This window comes from Phalacrocorax carbo, chromosome 18, assembly GCF_963921805.1.
Source record: "Phalacrocorax carbo chromosome 18, bPhaCar2.1, whole genome shotgun sequence".
Lineage (NCBI taxonomy): Eukaryota > Metazoa > Chordata > Aves > Suliformes > Phalacrocoracidae > Phalacrocorax > Phalacrocorax carbo.
The window spans coordinates 3,645,540-3,669,152 of NC_087530.1; the positions used below are offsets into that span (position 1 = coordinate 3,645,540).

General features: G+C 58.6%; 1 protein-coding gene across 2 annotated transcripts in view; it reads right to left on the reverse strand.

The window, feature by feature from the left end:
- The window catches only part of NOTCH1 (notch receptor 1), a 44,833-nt gene extending 24,732 nt beyond the window's left edge, over nt 1-20,101 (reverse strand). For both annotated transcript variants that reach the window (XM_064469100.1, XM_064469099.1), the window contains exons 1-3: nt 19,856-20,101; nt 17,796-17,877; nt 98-360 (exon numbers count right to left, since the gene is read on the reverse strand). In XM_064469100.1, the coding sequence (XP_064325170.1) occupies nt 98-360; nt 17,796-17,877; nt 19,856-19,913 (403 nt within the window). In that variant the 5' untranslated portion in view covers nt 19,914-20,101. The remainder of the gene's footprint in view (nt 1-97; nt 361-17,795; nt 17,878-19,855) is intronic.
- Between the last annotated feature and the right edge of the window lie 3,512 nt (nt 20,102-23,613).

The following is a 23,613-nucleotide window of genomic DNA, read 5'->3' on the forward strand; positions in this document are numbered from 1 at the left end:
GGGGATTTTCCAGGAGCAACCCCTGTCACACACAGGCTGTCCTTCTCCCCCCAGCCGTGTCACCACGTCCCCATGCCGTGCGTCTGCACCGCCTCACCTGACCACCCCGGCGGGCAGCGGCACTTGTACTCGCTGAGCGTCAGCAGGTCGCAGGTGCCCCCGTTGCGGCAGGGGTTGCTGAGGCAGACGTTGTCGCGGGGTGTCAGGCAGAGCTCGTCCGTGAAGCCCAGGCGGCAGGTGCAGGTGTAGTCCACGGTGCTGCCGCGCACCACCGGGGTGCAGGTGCCGGCGTTCTTGCAGGGGGAGCTGAGGCAGGGGTTGGGCAGCTGGCACCGCTCGCCCACGTGGGCACTGCCACACCTGGTAAGGCCAAGACACGCCGTCAGTGGGATCAGCCCCCAGGGGCTGGGGGCACCCATCAACCCCAGGGACCGGCTCCGGGAACACATCCCCAGGCACGACCCCACACCGCATCCTGGCACATCGGGTTTGGTAATTGCAAGGCTTTGCCTTGGCTGTGCTGGGTTGAGAAGAGGAAGATGAAAGAGGTGCCGGGAACAAAGGCATCCCCCATCAAGGGGCCTGCGCTGACTTGCAAAACCACAGCCTCCAGCTCTGACGTCCTGCTTCTCATTGCAACATGCTTTTTTTGCTCCCCCCCACTTACTGAAGAGGAAACCAAGGCACAAGGAGGGACGTGGTAGAGCACGGATGGGCACCTCGTACCCACACCCAGCCCAGGGCACCTACAGACCCTGAGGGAGAGGAAACCCTGCAGTGGCTTATGGGGCTGAGCAGCACAGGGATAGCCCTGTGCCCCAGCCCACCCCTGCCTGCACCAGGCTCCCTGCTCCACCAGGGTGATTTTTATCCTCCCTCCATCCTAAAAAATCACCCAAACGCGATCAAACATGGGCTCAGCATTGGCTGGTAGCAGGTGGGACACGTTCCTGCTCCTCGCAGCCGGCCAAGATCTAACCTGATGACAAACCCCTGTGCAAGGAGGGACAATTGGCCCCGGCTGCCGCATCCCTCTGCGCGGGGGCCCTGAGAAAAGGCCCCCTGACGCAGCCACCGGCTCAACCATCTGTCACCGTTGGCCGACAGGGCTGGAGCAACTGCCTGCTGCAGGACCGGGGCAGGTGATGGGGACACGCTGCAAGGGCAACTCCCGGCAAGGCTGGGCAGGACGTGGGGCTGGCAAAGGACCCTGCAGAGCGGGGAGCTGTCCCCCGGGAAAGGAGGACAGAGCAAAGCTGTGCACAGAGAGACCAAGGGCACCCAACATCCAACAAAGATCCTGGGGACAAGGCCCTTCAGCCCCTCCCCAGCACAAACCCTCCTGTGCAGCATCGCTTGCATCACATCTGCAACATGAGATGCCACACATTTCGTCCCCAACCAACTCTGCTCACATTACACTGCTTCCAGAGGGGGATTTGCTGCCCTGGCTGGGCTGCACTGAGCACCCATCGCAAGTATGGCATGGGAGGAGTGGGACGACACTGGCCTGCTGCTATCCCACACCGCGATGGCAATGCCACCGCAGCAGAGCAGGACACACAGCGCTCAGCTCATGCTGGGCTGCTGGCTGCTATCAGAGGCCTTGAGAGCAGAAATCAATCTGGGGGCAGTTGCCTGCATCGCTACGAGCTTGGGGTAAGGCAACTACTGCTGGAGGTGATGGCTGAGGAAGACGACGGCACCTGAGCGCTGGGGGACTGTGGTCCTGGCTGTGCTTTGGTAGGTCAGGGCTCAGGGCACCCACCATGTGTTTGCACCCATCACCACCTGAGCTGGCAGGACTTTGTGTCCCCAAGTCTCATGCATGGCCTCCAAGGCTCCCGCAGCACATAGCCCCCTTGGCGTGAGCAGGAGGGGTCCCGGGGAACACTGCAGCCCCACGGCTGCAGAGCAGAGCACTCACCTGCAAACCCCAAAACAAGAACGTGGGGCTCCTCCGGTGAAGCACAACCAGCAAACCCCGTCCCTCAGCCGGCCCCAGCCTGGAGCTGCCATGCTTTGCTGCGCCGTGCCGGTGGCAGGACCACGTTTTGGCCCCGCTCCCCCTCTCCTCTTCCCCTACTTTTTTTTTTTTAACCCAATTCTGATTTCATTGTTGGGGATTGTGTGAGAATTTGTCAGGATTCGGAGACATTTTGAGTTAATGAGACGGCATTATCCAGGCCAAATGAAAAAGAAAATGTGTATAATAATAAATCAGGGCATCTGCTCGGCACACAAAGGGCGGCGGGGAGCAGGTGTGCATCCTAATGAGGCAGAGCAGCTGCCGGCGCCCGCGGCCGATGCCCGGCTCGCCGGCGGCTCCGAGCCCGGGGCGACGCGGCCGCGGGGCGATGGCGCTTCTGGGTGGCTGCGCCGCGGCCCCGCGCGGGGGAATGCGAGGGCTGGGGCCGCGGCCGCCTGAGAGGGGCCATTGTGCGGGGCCCGGGCGGCCGGCGCAGGCACGCCGCCGGCAAACCGCTCAAGTGTGCAGTCATCTGTTAAAAGCACCGCTCTCCCCCGCCTCCCCGCACCACACACGCTTTTTTTCTTAAAACAATCCTCTGGGCTCTTGTGGCGGCTGGCGGACAGGGAAGCGTCACGAGATTCTCCAATGGGAGAAGAAGGGCGGGGGGGGGAAGGGGAAAAAAAAAGGAATAGAAAAAAAAAATTATGCTGGACAAAGGGCCCCGGGGGCAGCGCGGGAACTGCCGAGTGCGCGGGAACCACCACGGCGCAGGTTTTGGCTCGCCGTGGGCAGCCGGGACTGGGAGGCGATGCTCTGCATCCCGGGCTGAGCTGGGCAGCCGGCGGGGCTGTCACTGGGATTGGGGTTCCTGCACCGTTGGACTTAAATAAGGCTGGGGTGAGGGGCGCGGAGCCGAAAGCCCTCCCACCCAATTAATTTTCAGGTCGTTTCCAATTTCAGTGCAGGCTAGTGGTGGTTTGAGCTCACGATGGGAAGCCGGAGCAGAGCCCAGCCCTAGCCCTGGCATGGTTATTAGCCAGGAGGTTAATTAGTGATGGAAGAACTCCCCTGGGAGGCAGGGGAGCCCCTGCCTGAATACACAGTGGGGTTGGGGCCACTGGCAGTGCCTGGGCTGGGGGCTGCCCTGTGCCTAGATGGGCTGCCTGGGAGCTTTCCAGGCTTTTGCTTCAGGAAACCCCTCAAGTTTCATGGAGTTGGCAGATTTATTTTTTTTTTAAAATGGTTTTCTATTTTTTTTTTTTTTTTACGAGCTGGTTTATGGACACAATCAGCTCATCAAGGGAAGAGGGTGCAATAGACACCAGGGAAGGGCTGGGCACGGGTCGGCCCCGGCCAGAATGGACTGAGCTGAGCAATGGGCACATGTGGGCAGGTGGGACCGGGGTACGCTCATGCATCACATTGTGGGTATTTCTACCACAACATGGTGTATTCCAGCCACCGAGATGTGCAGGTGAAGCAACTCTTCAGAAAAAAAGCAATACAACACAGGCACCCTTAAAATCCGGTAGTCACCACTCCAACCCACGGAGGAGTTTGCATCGCGCAGAGCAGGGCTGCGCAGCACAGATCGCTGTCGACGCCTGGTGATTCCCAAATCACAACCACAACCGTGGCAGGGACGGGGACACCCCTCGCGTACCCACGGCACACACCGCACCAGCTCAGGGAGCCCTCTCAAACTCCTTCCACGGTTTCTAAGTCATCTCGGTTTCTTTTCAAGGTTTCAGAGCAAAAGGTCCCTGACAGCAGGGATATCACTGTCACAGCAGCGATATTGCTGCTCAGCAGGAGCACGAAAGCACGGACGCTTCTCTGCTCACACACGGCAGCGCCCAGGACATGCCCACGGGCAGCCTTGCACCTGGCAGCTTCGACACCACTGCTGCATCATCTGTAGATGCTTCTGCACAGAAATGATGCTATTCCTGCCCATGTTAAAAACAGCAAGTCTGAGACCAGGCAGGGAAGAGCATGGCTATGGACCGAAGCCATGGGATGAATTTTGCTTGTTTCCACCCCGCGCAGGTCCCAGAGCTCACTCTGGAGCTGCATTTAAAAGCCCCAAAACCGCAACAACTTTAGAGAGTCCCAGCTGCAGAGGAAAGCCTGGAGACAAGCCTCGCATGCAAAGCAAGAGATCAAAAACCAGGTGAAGAATAAGGCCAGCCCAAAATGTATTTTTCAGCTCTCCCAGGTCTGGAAAGGCTGGATACAGCAGAGCCAGGTTCAGCTCCCAGCTGTGCTGCAACCTCATCGTGTACCCACCTACTTCTCCAGGGTCTAAAACCTCTCCTAAAGTTCAGCCCAGGGAGCTAAGCTTTATTTTCTGTAAAAAACATACCAGCGGGTGGTGGTGTCAGGGCTCCCAGGTGAGCAGACGTGGAGGATGCGACGTCCCCGCGGGCTCAGCCAGGTGAAGATCACCCTGTGGTTTTTCCTTTGGCATTTCCCAAGCGAGGGCTACCCAAACCAAACCCCAAGCAGCTTATGGAAATTAGCATAAGAGACATTAAAGCTATGCTTTAATTATAGATATATGTGTTGGCAGAGGACAGGGCGGGTGCTCCAGGATCAAAACAGCTCAGAAGGGCCATTAGAAACCAACTTTGAGGTGGGGAAAGGCGGCTGAGCTCCCTGGGGTCCAGAGGAGCCTCTGGGAAGTCCCCGGAGAGGCCAGCGCAGCCATGCTCCCAGCCCCACACATGACGTACGCCCCATTCCCAACCCAGGCAGGAATGGCTAAAAATACCGGTGTGTCTCCCTCCCCCGAGCATGCAGCTGAGAAATGTTTCTGTTGACTCATTAACCTGCTGAGAAGGAATCAAACACTCCAGCTGCAACCCACCATGCTGTTTTAGACCCTGACGGAGAGTGATGGCATCCGTACTCCGGTGATGGCCGAGCCGTGCTCCACTGCACGACACTCCCCCTCCCAGCACCGTGCCGGCACAAGGAGCAAGTCAGGGCAGACAGTCTCACAACTCTTCACTTCTAGGATATTTTCTACGTGACCTATCGACAGGATTAGGGCCGTCACCAAAGCACCAGGCAGGACAGGGGACAGCGATGCAGCAGCTGGTCCCCGTCCCTGTGGATGGGGATGCTGCATGTGCTCCTTGCAGGTGTGAACACACTGATTTACACCCCCCAAGTGTCTGGGGCTGCCGTCCATCCGGTGGCTTTTTGTTTCGGGGGGTCAGTCAGAGGCTGGGGACTGGATTCCCACGACACCAGGCTGCAACATGTCTTCCTCCTCCGCGCCGGCCCCGAACAAGCACCCGCTCCCGGAGTGCAAACTGCTGCGAGGGGGGAGGCGCAATTAATAATGCACCCTGCTCCCGACCCATAAATCTCCGGCACGATTCACAGGCAATGTGAAGGGTGATGGAGAAGGCCTTGTCCAAGGTCAGACAGCAAGTCCCAGGGGATGGCCTGGGAATGGGAACAGCGGCCCCAAATTCCATCCCCACTCCCAGTGCTGAGCCTAGGCCAAATCGGGATCTGCTCAGCGTGGGCACGTGCATTTGTTGTGTCTGCTGCACATCCTTCACGAGTTACAAACAACGGCCCAACGATGCAGTTATTTCAGCAAGGCTCCAGAAAAGCTCAGCAGATCATATAATCAAAAGCATGAATGAACCGCAGAAATGCCAGAGAGCCAACAAGCTCTGCTGCCACGCCGCTGCCACAGCTTTGCAGTACACGTGTGCTTGCCCGGACATCGTGGCTTCCAGCATCCCCTCGCTCCAGGAGCGGCGCCGGCAGAGTTGGGGTGCCCGTCCCAGCCCCCCGCCAGCCTGCAGCCCCCGCGCCGGGTGCTCCGTGCATGCAGCTCTGCACGCACCGCCGGCCCTTTGTTCGCTCCCTCCCCACTTGCAGCGTGCAAGGCTTTTCCGCCAACCCACCAGCAACAGGTTTTGTCCCTCCACAGCAATGCGGGCACTGAAAGCATCCCGAGGCAGATGTTTCTGCGACCTCTGACCCAAGACTAATGTTTTCCTTTCTGCGCTAAGCTGCCATCTGCCACGGCCAGCACAGATGACACCCAGGCACTCCCGCAGCCCACCCCGCCCCAGCACAGCTCCCGCATGGTGGCACGGGGGCTTTGTTCAAATTTGAGATGCATCAGCCTTGTGCAAGCACAGCCCAGGGGCTGGGGGTGTGTTTCAGAGGTGCTGGGTGCATGGGGGATGCCCTGGATGTGGCGGGCTCAGCCTGCATCACCCCACAGCTGAGAACGGCCACACTCACACCACTCACCGCTCTCCTGCCCAGCCCCAGGGCGTGCTCCCAAGGGCTGAGACCATGGCAGGGCTGGAGGTAAAACCCGCTTCAGGCTTAAAATGCACAAAATAAACCAACAAGCAAAATGAAAACCAGATGTAAGCTGGAACACGGCCACCACACATGCAGGGGCTGTCCCCCATCCCCATCCCATGGCAGGGAAGGTCCAGGGGGCAGCCCCATGCTGCAGGAGGGGATGGGGACCTGGTGGGGAGCCCCATCCCAGCCACTGGCCCCACGTCCAGGCTGCCTCTTATCTGTGCTGCTATCGCATAACCTCTTCCTCACCCTCATCTGCTGGAAGCATAAACGGCCGCGGTTGTTTTCCCCAAGGTACGAGCACCGTGGGAAAGCCAGGGAGGGCAGGCTTAGGTCTCTACTCAAGCCCTGTTTGGGGGTGCTCAAGACTCTGGGGCAGCAGTGAACCCAAATGCTCGGTACGGGGTCTTCCCTGCCAGAGGGAGCAGCCCCCACCCCAACACCCGTCCCCAGGCACAGGGTGGGCTGTGTGGGATGCCGCTTTCTGCTCCGTGGTACCCATGGCCCAGAGCAGCCATCCCAGAGAAGCCACCCTCCCTGCATCCCAGAGAGCCACCCCAGCACAGAGGTGGTTCAGAAACCACGACCGTGACCTTGTGTGGTGCAGAGGGTCCCCACCAAGGGACCACCACACACACAGAGCCCTCTGCGCCAGCAAACGCAGTGCGTGACTGAGCGGACGCCTGTGCCAGCACAGTCTGGACCCCGTGGAGTGAAGCAAGTGACCAAACGTGAGCAGGACACTCGGATTTCCCGTGTTTGCTGGTAACAGCTGAGGGAAAGAGAAATAAGCAGCAGGAGAGTCTCCCTTAGCTGCACACAGGACCACAGCCACTGCACGCTGCTCCCAGCCGCAGAGCGGTGACACGACCCTAACCCATCGTCCCCACACCACTTGAGGTAACCGTTATCCTTGGGCTTTACAAACGGGAACCACAACTGCCTGCTTTCATACCTTCCCCTACGCAATCCCAGCAGCTGCAGACCCTGAGCGTTAAGCTTGCTTTCCATCAGGCATCCACACACGAGTCACTTTTCCAGTTGTGCCAGTGGCTTCCTCCCTGGCACAGCCTGGAAGCAACACCCCAGCTTTCCCCTGAAGTTACACCCTTCCCCGTAAGACACATTTGCTTGGTGCCAGCCCAGGAGATCCTGATCTCCCCCAGCTCCAATCTGACCAGAGAAAGGGCCGTGCTCAGAGATATGTCTCCGTGTCCCGGAGAGATCTGCTTCCTACTGCATCTTCCCATTCCATCTTACTCCATTCATTCTCATTCCATTGCTTCCCTACGAGCCCCTCCCGTGTTCCTGTATGGAACATCACTGGGGACCGCAGGCATGTACGACTGTCTATGGGATGGCTTCCCAGCAGCGTCAGCCTGCCTTGAAATCACCTTGCTGAGCGTGGGAGCACGCTGTGGAGCCAGGGGAAGGCAGACAGGCCTGGAAACCTGTCACGCTGCGAAAACAGAGCTCAGCACGCTGTGCTCTGGTCCCATCTGCTGCCCTGGCATTGCCACCCTGCCCAGGGTGGCCCCGCACCCCTGGAGCCAGAAGAAGGAAGGTGCGGGGAGACGGGGAACACTTTTGGGTGCTGCCCTGACCTCCCTGGGTCACGTGGGGCTGCGGATGCTCCCTCCTGCCCCGGCAGCCAAGGGCTGGCGGGGGCCACTTGAGCCCCCTCCCAGCAGCAGGCACGGCCAGGCTCACCGCATCTCACCTGCAGCTTCGCTCTGTGGTTTCTGGCACACGCGTCCGTTAAGAAACCCAAGGCTTCGCCACGGCTCCCAGGAGAGACAAGGCAGAGAAGGCAAGAAGTTGCCCAGCTCCCCCTCGCCCGCATGGGGCACCCCCACTGGTGATGCACCCCAAAGCTCCCGCCGGCCCTGCTGCGCTCCCCTGGCGCCGGCACGGCCCCACAAACACCTCTGGCAGCCGCAACGTGGCTCCAGCACCAAAACCCAGTGCTAGACCAAAACGGTGGTTTTTAATGAAGTTACATCCAGGCCCTGCTTTATTAAACACTCTGGGACACCAGCCTGGGAAAAAAACAGAGTTTCACACAGGGAGGGTGGTTGGCAAAGCAGCAGGTTCCTTCAAGTGACATCAGGTTAATAAAGCAAGAGCAGATCTCCCAGTCATGTTTAATTAAAAAAAGCAAACTGCAATCCGAAGTCTTTGATGTGTTTTTTTTTTTTTTGTTCCATTTCATTTTTGACCTAGCCCAAGCCATCTAATTGAGATTTTAAGACCCAGACTTTCATCTGGAGAGAAACTAAAGGAATTCCCAAAGCTGGATACACTTATGGACAGGAGTAGGGGAAAAAAAAAGTGCTAGAGCCCTGTTCCTCCTACCAGCATGAAGGGGAGAGGGAAAAAAAATGGCTTTGTTTCTTAAGCAGACATTAGTCAGGACAGTTTGGGAATCAAAGTTCCCATTGTAATGAAAAACAATATAATCCCATTACTAAGCAAAGTGGCCAGGCTATTCACAGGGTGGTAACCAGCTACCTGGGAAGGAGCTGCCTTTCAATGGAGCTTCATTCACAATAAACATGAAAGATGTCGAAGGAAGAGATCAAGACAAAACTTGCCTCATTCCCACCCTCAACAATGGCCGCTATGAATTTTTTTTCTCCAGTTGATGTTTTTTATATCCTCTGCTGGTGTAGATCCGTACCGCCCCATTGTTTGTGCGAGCGAGCTGCCCTGCGCTGAGCTCTGCTCATCCCGGTCCCTTCTCCTTCTCTTAGAGGAGCCCATTTATGGGGCAACCACGAAGGATACGCTTCTAGCAGAGGATCCCCAGGGAACACAACCTGCGCTGAGGTCAGCACATGGTCCCACCACCCGCCCGTGGGGCAGGGATGAGCGTCCCGGGGCAGGTCCTCCAGCAAGTACCACACTGGTGACTGGTGTGCCTGTTAGACACCATTACGTTACCCAGCTCTTCTCTTCCTCTGCAGTGCTGCCCAGCAGCCGTGGCATTCGAGAGCACCCACTGCAACCGCTCCCTATTTTGATTTTTCATTTGTAAACATTTTTCCTTTAAAAATGTTTTATTCTTTAAGCCAGCAGAAGGAAAAGTCAGAATCTGGGGGAGATGAAGAATTTCCACCCCCCCAGGCCGCCCGCCCACCCAGCACTGCTGGTGCACAAGGCCACTCTCCCTTCTCCATCCCTTTTGGGGTAAATGCCCATTTTCTCCTGCTCTGGACGCAGTGCTGCCCACACCTGCGGCCAGTGCAGGGCAAATTCACACTGCCTTGCTCCAGGGAGCTCTGGCATGCATGCAGTGCCGGTGTCACCATCTCACTAAGCAATGATGAACTCTTTTTTTCTTTTTTTTTTTTCCTTTTCCCTCCTCAAACCAAGTTTTGGCTAAACACCGCACTGCCCGAGAGCCAAATATGGAAAACTCCCACCCGGGACACGCGTGACCCCACCATCCCCACTCTTCTAATCCTGAACATAAAACCTGAGATTAGGATCTGAACAGTCACCAAGAGTTTAAACAAGCTATATTTAGCTCTGATATTTATAAACAGGAGGAGAGGGGGGTTTTGCAGAGCACCCTGGTGCCCCTGCAGCACAAACCCTACCAAACACCAGAGCAATTCACACCAGGGATGTTTTGCTGAGATGGCGAGTGGGCAAAGATGGCAACAGCTGGGCACCGGTGGATCCAGCTCCCCACAACCTCACAGCCATGAAGCTGCTGGTTTCCCTTTGCAAGCGAAGCAAAGCTCCCGAAAATAGCTATTGGCAACAAAATCCTCGCTCCCTTGGAAACCATGGCCTGAGGGACGTAAAGCACCTCTCAGCAGACGGGTATCTGCTCCCGGGATCTGTATCCCAGGATTTCTGTTGCTGCCGAGTTTAACCAAGGAAACAGCGAGGGAAGGAGGGAAGACTCTGCCTCCAACACCTTTTGCCGGCAGAAATCCCTGTGTCAACATGACGCCCTCGCTGAGGGAGCCGGGACAATGGTGGCGGCTCTGCCCTCCGGCCGCAGCCTGCATTCCTGCCCCCCTCCCCTGGAAACCCCCCTTTTGTGGGGAGCAGCAGGCCCTGTGAAAGGGCCGTCTGTCGCCCTGCCTTTTGACTTAGAGGTCTGTGTCTAACATTTTAATAGGGGCTGGGGGCCGGGGAGAGGCCCCCCCCCCTCCCAGGCTGCTCCCCTGCGGGGTCACTCTCCCAGCCCGCCCCAAAGCCAGTACACAGGGCTCCGGCTGCCGACGGGCAGTGGGCGCGAGCCAGTGGCGCTGCACATCCCGCTTTTGACAGCCACATTCCTCCGCCTGGCCCGAGAGGGGCCATTCCGTGGGTTAACCAGGCGGGAGTGCCTTTGGGAGGGTTTTTTTCTGATCCCCCTGCGCAAGGATGCACCGGTGGGGTGGGAGTGCTAGGGATGTGCTCTCTTCCACAGCTGCTCATCGACAGCAGATGATTTCCATCTTAAAATAAATGGCTGCACACTCACAAACGCTCAACCCCCCAGGCAGCGACGCCAGCGGGGAGCGTATGGTCCTTGGGGTCCCCATCGCACTGCTGACGCCGGCTCTCTCAGCAAGGGGACATGGGAAAGAGCAGCTGACAAAGTGAAGAGCCCCAGTGCCAGTCTCCTTTCGTTGCTTTTCTTGGGAACAGCTGTGGTGGACACAGGTAGCGTCACATCGCACCAGGAGCCACGGCGGAGGATGAGGAGGGATCAGCAGCTGGAGGCAAGGCTCAGCCCTGCAGCCCCAGCCCTTGCAATAGCCTGGGACTGATCCTGCACAGCCCTGGAGGACCAAGCAAAGCCTGCCACCACCACTCTCAGCTATGCTGACTTTAGGTCAAGCCTAAAGCAACAGGCTCCCCAGCCCATCAGTGCTCCTCCTGGCACCCAGCCCTCCCAGCCCACCACCACAAGGCCGCTTGCCTGCAGGGTGCCCCTTCTATTAAATAAGGGCAACGTTAAAGCATCATTAAAACTTAATAAATCCATTTCCCGTATAAATACCATTAAATTCAGATTTTGGGGAAGGGAATTAGGGTGAAAACTTGTTAAAAGAAAATGACTTCTGCACAAATAAATTTTTGCAACTTGACTGAGCGTGAAAGTTTCCCATTAAAATGCAACTCCGCTCCCTTTGCTGGAAATGTGCAAGAGCCTAATAACCAGGGCCTAAACATTAACTGTTTAACTGACTTTTCCAATATTAACTCCAGGCTGCCGTGGGGGAAGGGGAGGACATGACGGGTGAAAGCTTGAAGCAGACGTTAATTACTGCTGCGCGAAGGAAGCACACCCAGCGCACACACCGCTCACATGCTCCCAACAGCCCTTTGCAGACGCGGGGCATCACCGGCCACGAGCAGGGCATGAAGCCCACCGCCCCATCCTGGGGCAGGGGTCCCCACAGGACCCAGCCAAACGCCTCCCCCCTCAGCCCCGCACACGGGTTTTAGTCGTGGTCCTGATCCTGCATCTCTCACGCCGAGCACCCCGTTTACCAGCAGGCACCTCCGTTGCCCACTCCGCCTCCGTGAGCCGGGGTGCGCCTGGCAGGTTGTGCTGCACCGTCTCGCACCAAGAGAGGTTTTGGTGTTCAGATAAGCAACAGCACACGGAGGGAAACTGAGGCACCAAGCAGACCTCGCTTGATGCACGTGGAAACCCTGACACCGTCCCGTACCGCTGACCCCTGCCCGTGGGGCACACGCCAACGCAGGGAGGTGAGAGGAGGTGACCCGATCCGCCAGACACATGCTAGAGCTGTAGATGGAGGTGCTGCAACAAGGCACTGCCATGCACTGAGGAAGGCAGAGTCCAGACGAGGGCACATAAGCCTGAACGGGCACCGTCATACCTCAGCCCAGGTGGGCATCCCTAACTGTCCCGAGGCTCTCCAAGCAGGCGGATGGGAGCTGCCATGGTCCAGCGTCACTCAGACCTAGCAGAGCGCTGCAAAGACTTCCCAACAACACACGTGATAGATGTGCAAACGGACTTGTGTTATCAAGTCCAACTGGGGTTTCCTCAGCCCTTCAGAGCCCCCGCTCTGCAATCCTGATCGGACCCTGCTGACACCGGTGGTGCCAAAGCAGGGCCCTGAGCCTCACACGACTCTGCTCCTGGATGCCTCTGAGCTCAGACACCAAAGAACCAAAACTGCAACGGCCCCCTCACCATCAGAGTAGCATTTCTACTGCTCATTCCAGATCTTTTGACCAATGCAAGCAGCTGCAGGTCTATCCCAGACCAAAGCACGAGCACAACCCTGGGCCGGTGAGCACGCAACAGAACGCCTGTGGCCGGCAGTCCTTGGATGGTGGTGACACCAATCCACCGCTGCCGATACCTGCCAAGGCCAACCCCAAGGAGCCCGGCACTGCGGGATGGAGCCCTTCTGCGGACAGATGGGCTGGGGAAGCTGGGATGCCTCTTCCTCGCAGCAAATCCAGGCTCATGAGGGCACCATGCTGCACGGCAAGGTCAGGGACCTGCAGGATTTTAGCAGAGCCACTTCCAGGTGCTGGGGCTCAGTGCTGCGGGCCAAGGGCATGCAACAAGATTAAAAACCCATTCGGAAAGCATCTGGAATCACCCCAAACCTCCACCTCTCTGGCCGGATGGTCCTTCTAACCCCAGCCCCTAAAATTAAGGGTTGCAGGAGGTCAGCCCAGGACCAGCTGGGGGAGCGGTGAGCAAGCTGCCCAAGCGCCCCACGGTGCTGCCCCATCCTGGGTGGCAGCAGGAGCCGGCTGGACACAAAGCCACACACCTGCAGTGAAGCAGACGGACCCTGACCACCTTTTTGGCCCCTGGGATGGAGACAGGACTCAATCGAGACCCCACTGCAGGTCTGCTTTCCCAGGGGGGTTTAAGTTGTATCCTAGAGGCTCTTCTACTCCACAGCCCCAATATATGGTCTAAAAGCTTCACCTGGAGTTTGGCGACACGTTAACCATGGAGGAGTCTCCATCCAAAGCCAGAGCTTACCAGCTCTCAGTAACTGCACCCTGAGGCTACTCCCTTGGTAAACACACTGATGCTCTATAAATTTTACATTCCACTCATGTACACATGCCGTTACCATTCGGGACACCTACCAACACGAGCAAAACGAGGGTCAGCACACCTCCAGGCCTGGAAAGAGCCGGTTAATTTCCAAACAATGTTATTTTAAAACTTGCTAACTGCCTGCTGATTATGTTATCCAAGCCCTTAATTGGTGAATAGCTTGGCCTTGCAATGACCAAGCATGTCTCCCTCATGCTACATACAATAAACCGGAACAGCCTCGGAGGCGAGACCAGGGTGTGTAGTATCAGCTGGAACAAATGGACGTATTGTGGCTTCCAGCAGGTAGGAAGACAGCAAGTCTGGGATTTTTGTGGAATAAAATATACCCTGCATGACAGAGAGCCACCTCCAGAAGCCATCCATGGAGCAGAGCCCCGTGCACTGCATCACACCACGGGATCGCACATTGAACAGCCGCAACTACCTGGGGAGGACTAGCCCTTCTGATCTCAGGTGGTGATGGCCACTGCGAATACCTCAACCCCTCTGGATCCTGGGGAGCCCCTGCACAACCTCACCTCAGCAGGCATCTCCTGCTCATCTCTGTGCCGCAGGTACTGCTGAGAGACCTACCGAGACACCTCCTCCTGAGCATGACCCATGCTGGCCCCCGCCCAAATGCAGTACAACCCTCTGGCCATCACAAATACCAAGCCATGAGAAAAACATCAAGCAAAAAACCTCAGCCCAACCACTAAAATCCCAGGGCAAGTTAGCAGGAGTCAGCGGGACCACCTCAGACAACTGATAACCATCAAGACACTTTGCAGAGAGCAGAGATGTAAACAGAGATTATTCTAGAAAAGAGCTCAAAAGTCCTGCTGCTGTCCCAGTGACCTCACCAGCTGGGCTTCTCAGCTAAGTTTCTCTTCCACTGGAATCTGCAACAGGTGATGCTTTTGTATTTTTAATCTACCCTCTTACCCATTTCCACCTTGTTCTTTCCGAGAATGAGATCAGACTTGAAAGAGCCATCAAGAGTTCTCAACATGGCTGAATCACCGCTCGTCTACTTCTTTAAGAGCTTCCTCTGGTTGATTGTTCAACACTCCACCCTCTTCCTCTCCAGCACGGAGACTGCATTTTTTTTGTTATTATTTCATGGAAATAACGTTGGGTTAAAGCACATGAGAAAAACCAAACCAGAAGGAAACTTCCGCCCTTTACAATAAGATAACAATGACTGAGCAGTTGAATAACTCGAAGGGCACAGAGAGCTGCAGGGCTCAGATCCCTCCTCTGTCTTCCTGGTTGTCTCCTGAAAGAGGTTTGAGCTAAAATAATAATCTCTTCTTGCTACTGTCCCCCTCTGAATGTTTCTTCCAAGGTTTCTGGCCTGCTGCCCGTGGAAGCTGGTGGTGGCAATGGGCACCAGCTCAGGAGCCATCGCCCCGGCTGAACTTCACCACCACGCTGATTCATAAACAGAGGAAGTACTTTAGCAAACTGACTTTTCCCCTTTTTCAGTGCAAGCCTAGTGATTAATTTAACTTTTTATTTTCCTTTGCCGTCTCTTTGGCTTCTCTGGGCAAAAGTATGACAACACAGATGCAGCTCCTCCAACTTTAATGGTGAAAGGCTGGTGAAGCGGGGTTTGAAACTCAGCCCTCTTTCATGCCATCTGCTTTTAACTAGCGGAGCAAGGGAGGTCCTGGGAATAAACATCACATGGCACAGCAATCTAAAATCAGCCCTGCTCATTTGCAGGGATGCCAGTCAAAACTATGGTTATCCAACAGTCTAATTAGGAGCTATCACTAGAAGTCAAAATGACCTTTTGGAAAACCTTCTCATTTTGTCTGGGAAAATGCCTTAGTCAAAGGCAAGTGCCTTTTCTGGAAAACCACAGCTCCCCAGCGCTGTGAAACCACACTGCAACACCGCAGCAGCCATCGTCTGCAGACGGGACCTTTTAAAGCTCCAGATCCAGTGCAAACGCCATGCATGGGCCAGAAACACCCCGCACCTTCAGCTGGGGTGCATGCAAGACGCTCGAAACTCTGCTGCTGCTCTTTCAGCATTGAAAGACCCGGTACCCCTGCCAGGATTGGAAACCGGCTCCAAAGGCGGCTTAATTAGGCCGCTTCTGTCACGAGCCCTCCAACCGACCAAATGCTCAGTCCTCTCCATTCAGTTAAACCCCTGCATGCCCCGGTCTGCCTGGCAAAGGGACAAGCAAGATAAAGCACCTGGAGTTTTACAAACTATCACCGTAAAATAATAAAGGCAGAGAAAGCTCCTTGTCTCACGCCGCGATTCCCTTTCCATAACAGGGCTGATAACTCGGTTTTGGCGTTATCAGAGTTGTCTTCACGTAACCCAAATAGGCCTCTCCCGCCACAAACGCCGGGACGCTTGTCCGCTGGAGTAGCGTCTCCCTCGTACGCTATTTATTTCACTCCACTTTCTAATTGGATTTGTGGGGGCAGCACAATGGGGCTTTATGGCCAAACTTTGTTAAGTGCCAGGCCGAGCGGAGATGTGGCCAGCAGCCAAAATGGTGCATTTCACGCAGGCGCCAAAGGGCAGTGCCAAGCTTTTCTGCGTCTGGTATCTGTGTTCTTGGCTCTGCTTTGTTTAAGAAGCTTGGAAGCAAAACTCCTCGTAAAGAGATATTCAAACAAGTGAAAAAACAGGATTTTGCGAGCTGCTATCAGATACTTTGGAAAGTTGCACCTCCTCCAGTCTGGCAGTAACTCTGATATCTGCTCCCATCGCCCACAGAGTGTACCCTGCACGGGACAAGTGCTTTAACACACTGAGAGTGCACACCTTGGTTTCCTGCAGAAATAACTTGCACACACTCGCGAAGCCATCCCGGCGTCTGCAGCCAAGAGAGAGGTGGTGATTCACAGCTAGCAATGAAGAAGTTCTCTAAAGTTAACTTTTTCCTCTTAAAAAAAAACCATCCCAAGCCTACTTTGGAGGCTTCTCCTCCAAATAGAGCTCGCACACATCAGATCTAATTAGATTCCATCACCATCTGCACATGAAATGTAAATCAGGAGTTGCAGAGACTTAAGAAAAAAAGGGAAGAATGACCACAAGGAAAAGGAGGGGTGTAAGGTTGGGGAGGGGGTGGAGGGTTGGGCATTCTGGGAAGCCATACATGATTAGTCACACAGCATTAATCTGCCTCCCTTAACAATAGCTGCCGAATTTCGACCGAATCCCAGCTGTCGCTCTTTGAATGAAAGAAAACAAGATTTAGAGCGTCAAGCGTTGGTAGGGGCTTCTGTGCAAAAAAAAGTGGCGTGCATTCATTAGTGGCTCACAAAGGGACCCAGCCTTTGTCCATTAAATTGCTCATGTGCCTGATTGATTTGCTGATTTATTTGCACCAAAGGGTTGGGGGGCTCAGCTTGGAGAAGGGGGCGGGAGGTGCCCGGCTACTGGGCAGAGTAATGGCACCCAGGCGGATTTGCAAAAAGCAACACACATTGTCAAGGGAAACTGCCATTCAACAGGTTGGGATTGGAAATGCCTTCAGGTTCGTCCGCTGAGGACTTCCTATTTGGAAATTTGGGGTGGGTGGGAACGTCTCCCCGCCTGCTCTCAGCTCAGGCCATGTTCAACAGGCAGAGGGGAAATCTGGCCGGAAAACAGAGCCTTGCCCATTCACATTTCTTTTATGGAATAGTTTTAAAAAGGGAGCTGGAGCCTTATTCATTTCTCTTGGTTATTGTTCCCTGGGAGCCTGGAGTGAATCGGCCATCGCTGCGGTGGGTCGGTTGGTCCTTCAAAGAGTCCCAATGCTTTACACATCCGTTTCCCCACAATCAGCTTGAAGAAAGCCCCTGCCTGGGTGCCAGGTCCTGCCAGGAACACCAGGCTGGACCGCAGCTTGGCACTGGCACCAGCAGGGCTGTGGGAGGAGGTGGTCCTGCTCCCCTGCCTGCCCCAGGCAATGTCCCGCAGGCCCACGGACATCAATGAGGCAGCAGCAGCAGCCAGAGCCACACCACGAAACCTCTCTTGAACGTTTATTGGAGGCATACTGGACACCGCGCCACGAACTGCCAGGGTGCAAAGGACTGAAAGGCAATGCTTCGGGGTCAGGAGGGAGTAGCTGGAAGACAGACAGCCAGACAGCCTCCCTCTCCCCACCCGACGGTCCAACGAGCGCCACAGGCTGGCCCTACCTCCTGCTCCATCAGCAGGGCAGTCTGCATAGGTTAACACCAGCAAAACATGGCCCTTTGCCCATGTTTTTCCACCCAGCTAGGAACAAAGCCTGATCCTGCCAAACTCGCGGCGTCTCCTACACAAGCAGGTTATTCTTGCCACTCAAGGAAAGAAAACGCATCTTGCCCTATTAAATCCAGAGTCTTCAAAGCAAAGTCAACACGCATGTCAATACTTTGGTCGAGAGAGATTAAAATCCTCTGGCTCCTCCATACTTACTGGCACACCTCCGTCCCGTTGAGAAAAGTTTCGCACTTGCCCCCGTTGAGGCAGGATTCGGCAAGCTGCGTGCACCGTAAACCTGCAAACAGAAGGAGAGCGTTAGCCACAGCGCAGATCCCAGGTGGCAGCGGGAGGAGGCGGGGTGGCTGCATCCCCCAGCATCCCCCAGACCGGGGTCAGGCTCGCCAAGACTCCCGGAGCCCCCTGCCCGTGCAAAGCCTGGTGAGACGGGGGCTGCAGCACCCCTCGGCCCCCACCCGCAGGGTGACGGCGCAGGGACCACACGGCCCCAGCACGGAGAGGCTCACCTAAAAATAAACTCAGGGTGGGCTTGAGGGTAAGCTCTGCCTTCTCCTCCGGTGGGAGGACTGACAGAGAGAAACCCCAGATCAGGCCCTTGAGTGACAAAATGCCATTTGGGAAAAGCCATCCGTCTGAGGGCCCATTAGTTATCATTAACTCAGTAACGAAATGAGTCGCCCGTCACAACTTGCTATGAGTAAAGGTTTCATTGTCTGGCCCTCAGAGCCAAATTCTGCACAGTTACCACAGCAACTCGCTGAAAGTACCAGAATCGCTTCCGATTTCCACTCCGGCTTGCTCTTCCCCTTCTCTGCCCCGCTAGCTCTTCACGGTAACTGGTTCTGCGACACGCGTGTGCAGCCGGAGCAGTTTCACAGTGAGCAACTACAGCTTCACACCGCCACCGCCAGAACCAAACTTCTCCCCCGGTACGGCTGCCGAGCCCCAGGCACCCCCGGGACACCCCGCTGCGCTCGGGGCTCTGCCCCCCGCCCCAGCTGTCCCGTGGGGGATGGAGCGGGGTGCTGGGGACCACTCCGGCCCGGCACAACTTTTTACAAACTTTGCTTCCGAAGGGGATGGCTCTCAGCCCGGGCTGTCCCGGTGTGGATTGGGATAAAGGCAACCCCGCTGCCTTCCCTTCCCCAAATCCTCCCAAAACACTCTTGCTCCGGAGGAGGCTGCTCGCTCGGCCCCGGGGCTGGGAGGGGGGGGGGGCACTGCAGGCCCCCGGCCCCCCGTGGCGGCCTGCTCCCCGCTCCGCCCCACACTTTTAGGGCTCTTTTGCCTGGCCCCGACCAGCTGCCCCCGACGGTCACCCAGCGCTTTGCGGCGAAGCACCCGGACCCGCCCCGGGGGTGGGGGGGGAAGGCGGGGGGGGGGACGACCCGGGGGGGAACCCGGCTGACTTTCAAGAAACAGGAAACCGAGAAAAATTTGCAAAACGGTCAAAAGCTCTCGCAGAACAACATGCAGGAGTGCGACCGCCCTGCGCGCCCCTCCACCGGGCCAAGCCCGTCCCGAGTTCTGGCTCCCCACTCCGCCCGCCGCACCGAGCTCCGGTCCCACCCCCCCGGCCGGCCGCCGCACCGAGCTCCGGTCCCACCCCCCGGCCGGCCGCCGCACCGAGCTCCGGTCCCCCCCCGCTCCGGCCGGCCGCCGCACCGAGCTCCGGTCCCCCCCCGCTCCGGCCGCCCGCCGCACCGAGCTCCGGTCCCACCCCCCCGGCCGGCCGCCGCACCGAGCTCCGGTCCCACCCCCCGGCCGGCCGCCGCACCGAGCTCCGGTCCCCCCCCCGCTCCGGCCGGCCGCCGCACCGAGCTCCGGTCCCCCCCCGCTCCGGCCGGCCGCCGCACCGAGCTCCGGTCCCCCCGACGGCAGCGAGCGCAGCTCCCCGCGGCACCCCCCGATACTAAGCTCCGGTCCCCCCGGCGGCCCCGAGTGCCGTTTCCCCACCATCTCCTCCGGGGCACCGAGCCCCGACCCCCCACCCCCGCCCGCGGTGCTCAGACCCGCTCCCACCACGGTTCCGGCCCCGGTTCTCCCGGCGGCGCCGAGCTCCGGTGCCCCCGCAGGGGCTGAGCCCGCTCCCCGGGCATCCCGCGTACCAAGACGGCGGGAACCCCACGTCCCGGACCTCCCCCCACCGGTGTCCAGCCGGGACCGGGGCACACGCCGCCCCCGGCCCCGCTCTCGGCAAACTTCCTGCCGGGCGCTGGGGCGGCCGGTCCGGGGCCCGTCGCGGCGGCCCTCACCTCGCGTCAGGGCGGGCAGCAGGAGCACCAGGAGGCCGGGCGCCAGGAGCCGCTCCATCCCGCTCTGCTCCCGCCGCTCACAGCCGCATAGATCCGCGGGGCCTCGGCCGAGCCGAGCCGAACCGGTGCCGGTAGGCGCTTGCCCCGCCGGTAGCCCCAGACGCACACCGCGCCCCAGCGCCGAGCGCAGCGACTCCGAGCGCCGGCGCCTCCCGCGGCTGCTCAGCCCCGGCGGGCCGGGCCGGGCCGGGCGGGAGGGCGGGGGGGGGGCGGGACGGCGCGGGGCGGGACGCCGCGGCACGGCACGGCGCGGCGCTGCACGGGATGGGACGGGACGGGATGGGACGGGACGCTCCTCCCTACCCAGCCCGGGGGGCCGCCGCTGGGAATCCCTTTCCCGCCACGGAGAGCCCCTGGGTGGGATGGGAGTGGGGGTGAGGGGTCCGCGCAGCCCTCCCCCCACTCCAGTCCATGCAGCCACTGGACACCCCCGGTGCAGCCTGCCCTGGCAGCGCCGGACACCCACAGCGCAGCCCCCCGTCCCCAGTGCAGCTCCAGCACAGCCCCTCCATCCCCAGCACAGCCCTGAACACTTCCATGCAGCCCCCCTCGGCCTCAAGCAGCTCCCACATATTCCCAGTGCAGCCCCTGGACATCCCCAGGGCAGCTCCGGACACCTCCATGCAGCCCCTAGCCCCCGCCTCAAGCAGCTCCCACATATTCCCAGTGCAGCCCCTGGACATCCCCAGGGCAGCTCCCGGACACCTCCATGCAGCCCCTAGCCCCCGCCTCAAGCAGCGCCCACATAGTCCCAGTGCAGCCCCTGGACATCCCCAGGGCAGTTCCCGGACACCTCCATGCAGCCCCTAGCCCCCGCCTCAAGCAGCGCCCACATATTCCCAGTGCAGCCCCTGGACATCCCCAGGGCAGCTCCGGACACCTCCATGCAGCCCCTAGCCCCCGCCTCAAGCAGCGCCCACATATTCCCAGTGCAGCCCCTGGACATCCCCAGGGCAGCTCCGGACACCTCCATGCAGCCCCTAGCCCCCGCCTCAAGCAGCTCCCACATATTCCCAGTGCAGCCCCTGGACATCCCCAGGGCAGCTCCGGACACCTCCATGCAGCCCCTAGCCCCCGCCTCAAGCAGCTCCCACATATTCCCAGTGCAGCCCCTGGACATCCCCAGGGCAGCTCCCGGACACCTCCATGCAGCCCCTAGCCCCCGCCTCAAGCAGCGCCCACATAGTCCCAGTGCAGCCCCTGGACATCCCCAGGGCAGTTCCCGGACACCTCCATGCAGCCCCTAGCCCCCGCCTCAAGCAGCGCCCACATATTCCCAGTGCAGCTCCTGGACATCCCCAGGGCAGCTCCGGACACCTCCATGCAGCCCCTAGCCCCCGCCTCAAGCAGCGCCCACATATTCCCAGTGCAGCCCCTGGACATCCCCAGGGCAGCTCCGGACACCTCCATGCAGCCCCCCCACCCCAGCCTTGGTGCAGCGCCCCCCGTGCACACCCTGCGTAATCCCAGTGCAGTTCCCCCCATAGTCCCGGTGCAGCCCCAGTACAGCCCCCTCACAGCCCTGGCGCAGCCCCCTTAACTGACCTCAGTGCAGCCCCCCCCCGCCCCGGCACAGCCCCTGCAGGCTGCAGCACCTGCCCAGTGACTGCAGGAGGACCCAGGCCCTCAGCCTGACCCGCAGCGTGGCCGTGCAGGGGCCCTGGGCACATACACCATGGGGGGACATGGGAACGGGGTGGTTGGAAATGGCCCCAGGGGACCAGGGCGTCCCCTGGGTGTCATGGGAGAGCTGGGTGCGGGGTGCGCTTGGGGGCAGGGGGTGGGATTCACCCTCTGCCCTGCACCGTGACGCAGGTGCCTGCAGGTACGCCGAGGCATTTCCTACCCGCATTCACCATACGTGCAGGCAGCTACCCGTGGAGCTGGGGTCGGATGTTGTTTGTTTTGTGCTGTGAACTAATGAACTCGCAGGCAGAGCCCCGGCCAGCTCGATGCACCGCATCAACAAATAAACAAATAAATTAGGAAAAGCAGGGAAGCCAAACCCAGGAGGCAGCCCGACAACCCCCAGATGTGCGCAGGCTTCCCGTGCGTGCACTGCGTTGCCTGTGGGTCCCCACGCCCTCGTCCCTGTGGCCCCAAAGCCCCGATACAGCCCGCTGCTGTCACTGTGCATGGTCAAGCCTGTCACACCGAGCTGCCCCGGAGCCCGTGGGATGGGAACATGAGGATCTCCCACTCAGAACCCAGCCAGGCCTGAGCCTGGGGCTGGGTTTAAGCACTTAAACTCATGTTCGCCAGCGTCACGCGCGTGCTGTGCCTGCAGCGGGGTGCTCAGCGGTGGTACCCACAGAGCACCGCCGCCGGAAACAGCCTGTGTGAGAGTGTTACTGACTGATGCTTCCTCACGGGGTTGTGGGGGCCAGCCCTGCTCGGCGAGGCTCACCACGACACCCGTCCGCCACGTCACACCACGGCAGCCCGGTGTCTGCCACTGCAGCACTATGCCTGCAAAGCGATGGGGGGGGGGGGCAAAAGCTCGGGGCACAGAGAACTTGGGGTACTAACTGCCATGGGGATGGGGGCACCTAAAGCCCATCGGGCTCTCGGGTCTCCGAGAGGGTCTCTGAGCCGTGGCTGTTGGAGGCCATTGGATGGCTCTTTTACAGCTCTCAAATATGGAGACGTGTGGGGCTGGCTGCCGGCCTTTGGCTGAAAGCTTGGGAAAGAGGAAGAGGAGTGAGGGGTCAGCAATGGGTTAATGGGAAGGAGGTGACATCGTTGTCATCTGTGTCTCTCATCACAGGGCACCTCTCCGCCAGCCCCCCCCCCCAGGCTCATCCCGTCCCATGCCAGGCCCGGTGTTATCCCACTGCTTCCTGTTGTAAATTATTTCCAGAGCAAGTGTGAAACAATTAAACAAACCGAAGGGCAGAGTCTGCTCGTCAGATCAAAGGAGCAAGCCCTGCAGCGGTACCTCACTCCTGCACTCTCCCCTCCTTCTCTGCTCCTCCTGCATTCATTGCTTTGGGCTCTAAAACAGTGCCCCGGTCCGGGTTGGGGTGTCGGGGCTCTGCGTGGAACACAGTGCCACTCAGGGTTCGGGTGCTATGGGGAGCTTGAGCCCCCTTTGAAACCTCAAAGCGTCCCAGCAAGATGCCACTCGCTGTGCTCCGTCACGGCGGAGCAGGGGCAAGGCCGGGCCGTTGGCGCGTTTCAGGACCAAATGACAGATGCCAAAGGATGAGAGCGCTGTGCTGCAATGCCTCTTCACCCTCATTTTCTGCCCTCAGCAGGGAAGTGGGTGCTTCTCCTGTTTTATCCTTTTTACAGACATGAGTATGATGGCAGCAACTGGGCAGTGGGATGTGGCCCCAGCCACCACCCCCGCTGAGCAACGTCCCTGTGCCACCACGACCGTGCCACTGTCTTCAGCCTCAGCAGGAGGCAAGGCAGCTGTGAGGGCAGCCTGAGATTTGTACTGCTCGGGCTTCCTTGGAGATGGAGACTTCTTCTCTCTTTCTCTCCATCTTCTCCCTTTCTCCTTCCCTGCTGGAGCCCAGTGAGCCAGGAGCATCTCGGCTCTACCTGCCTGGAAATACCAGCTGTAACTTTGCCCGGGCTTGTTCTCCTCATGCAGAAAGCACCACATGTTCAGCTTAGGTGCGGTTAGGGGCTTGCTCCCCGAAACTCGAGGGAGCTCCCCCAGCCCCGCCAGACCTCTGTGGCCATGCCTG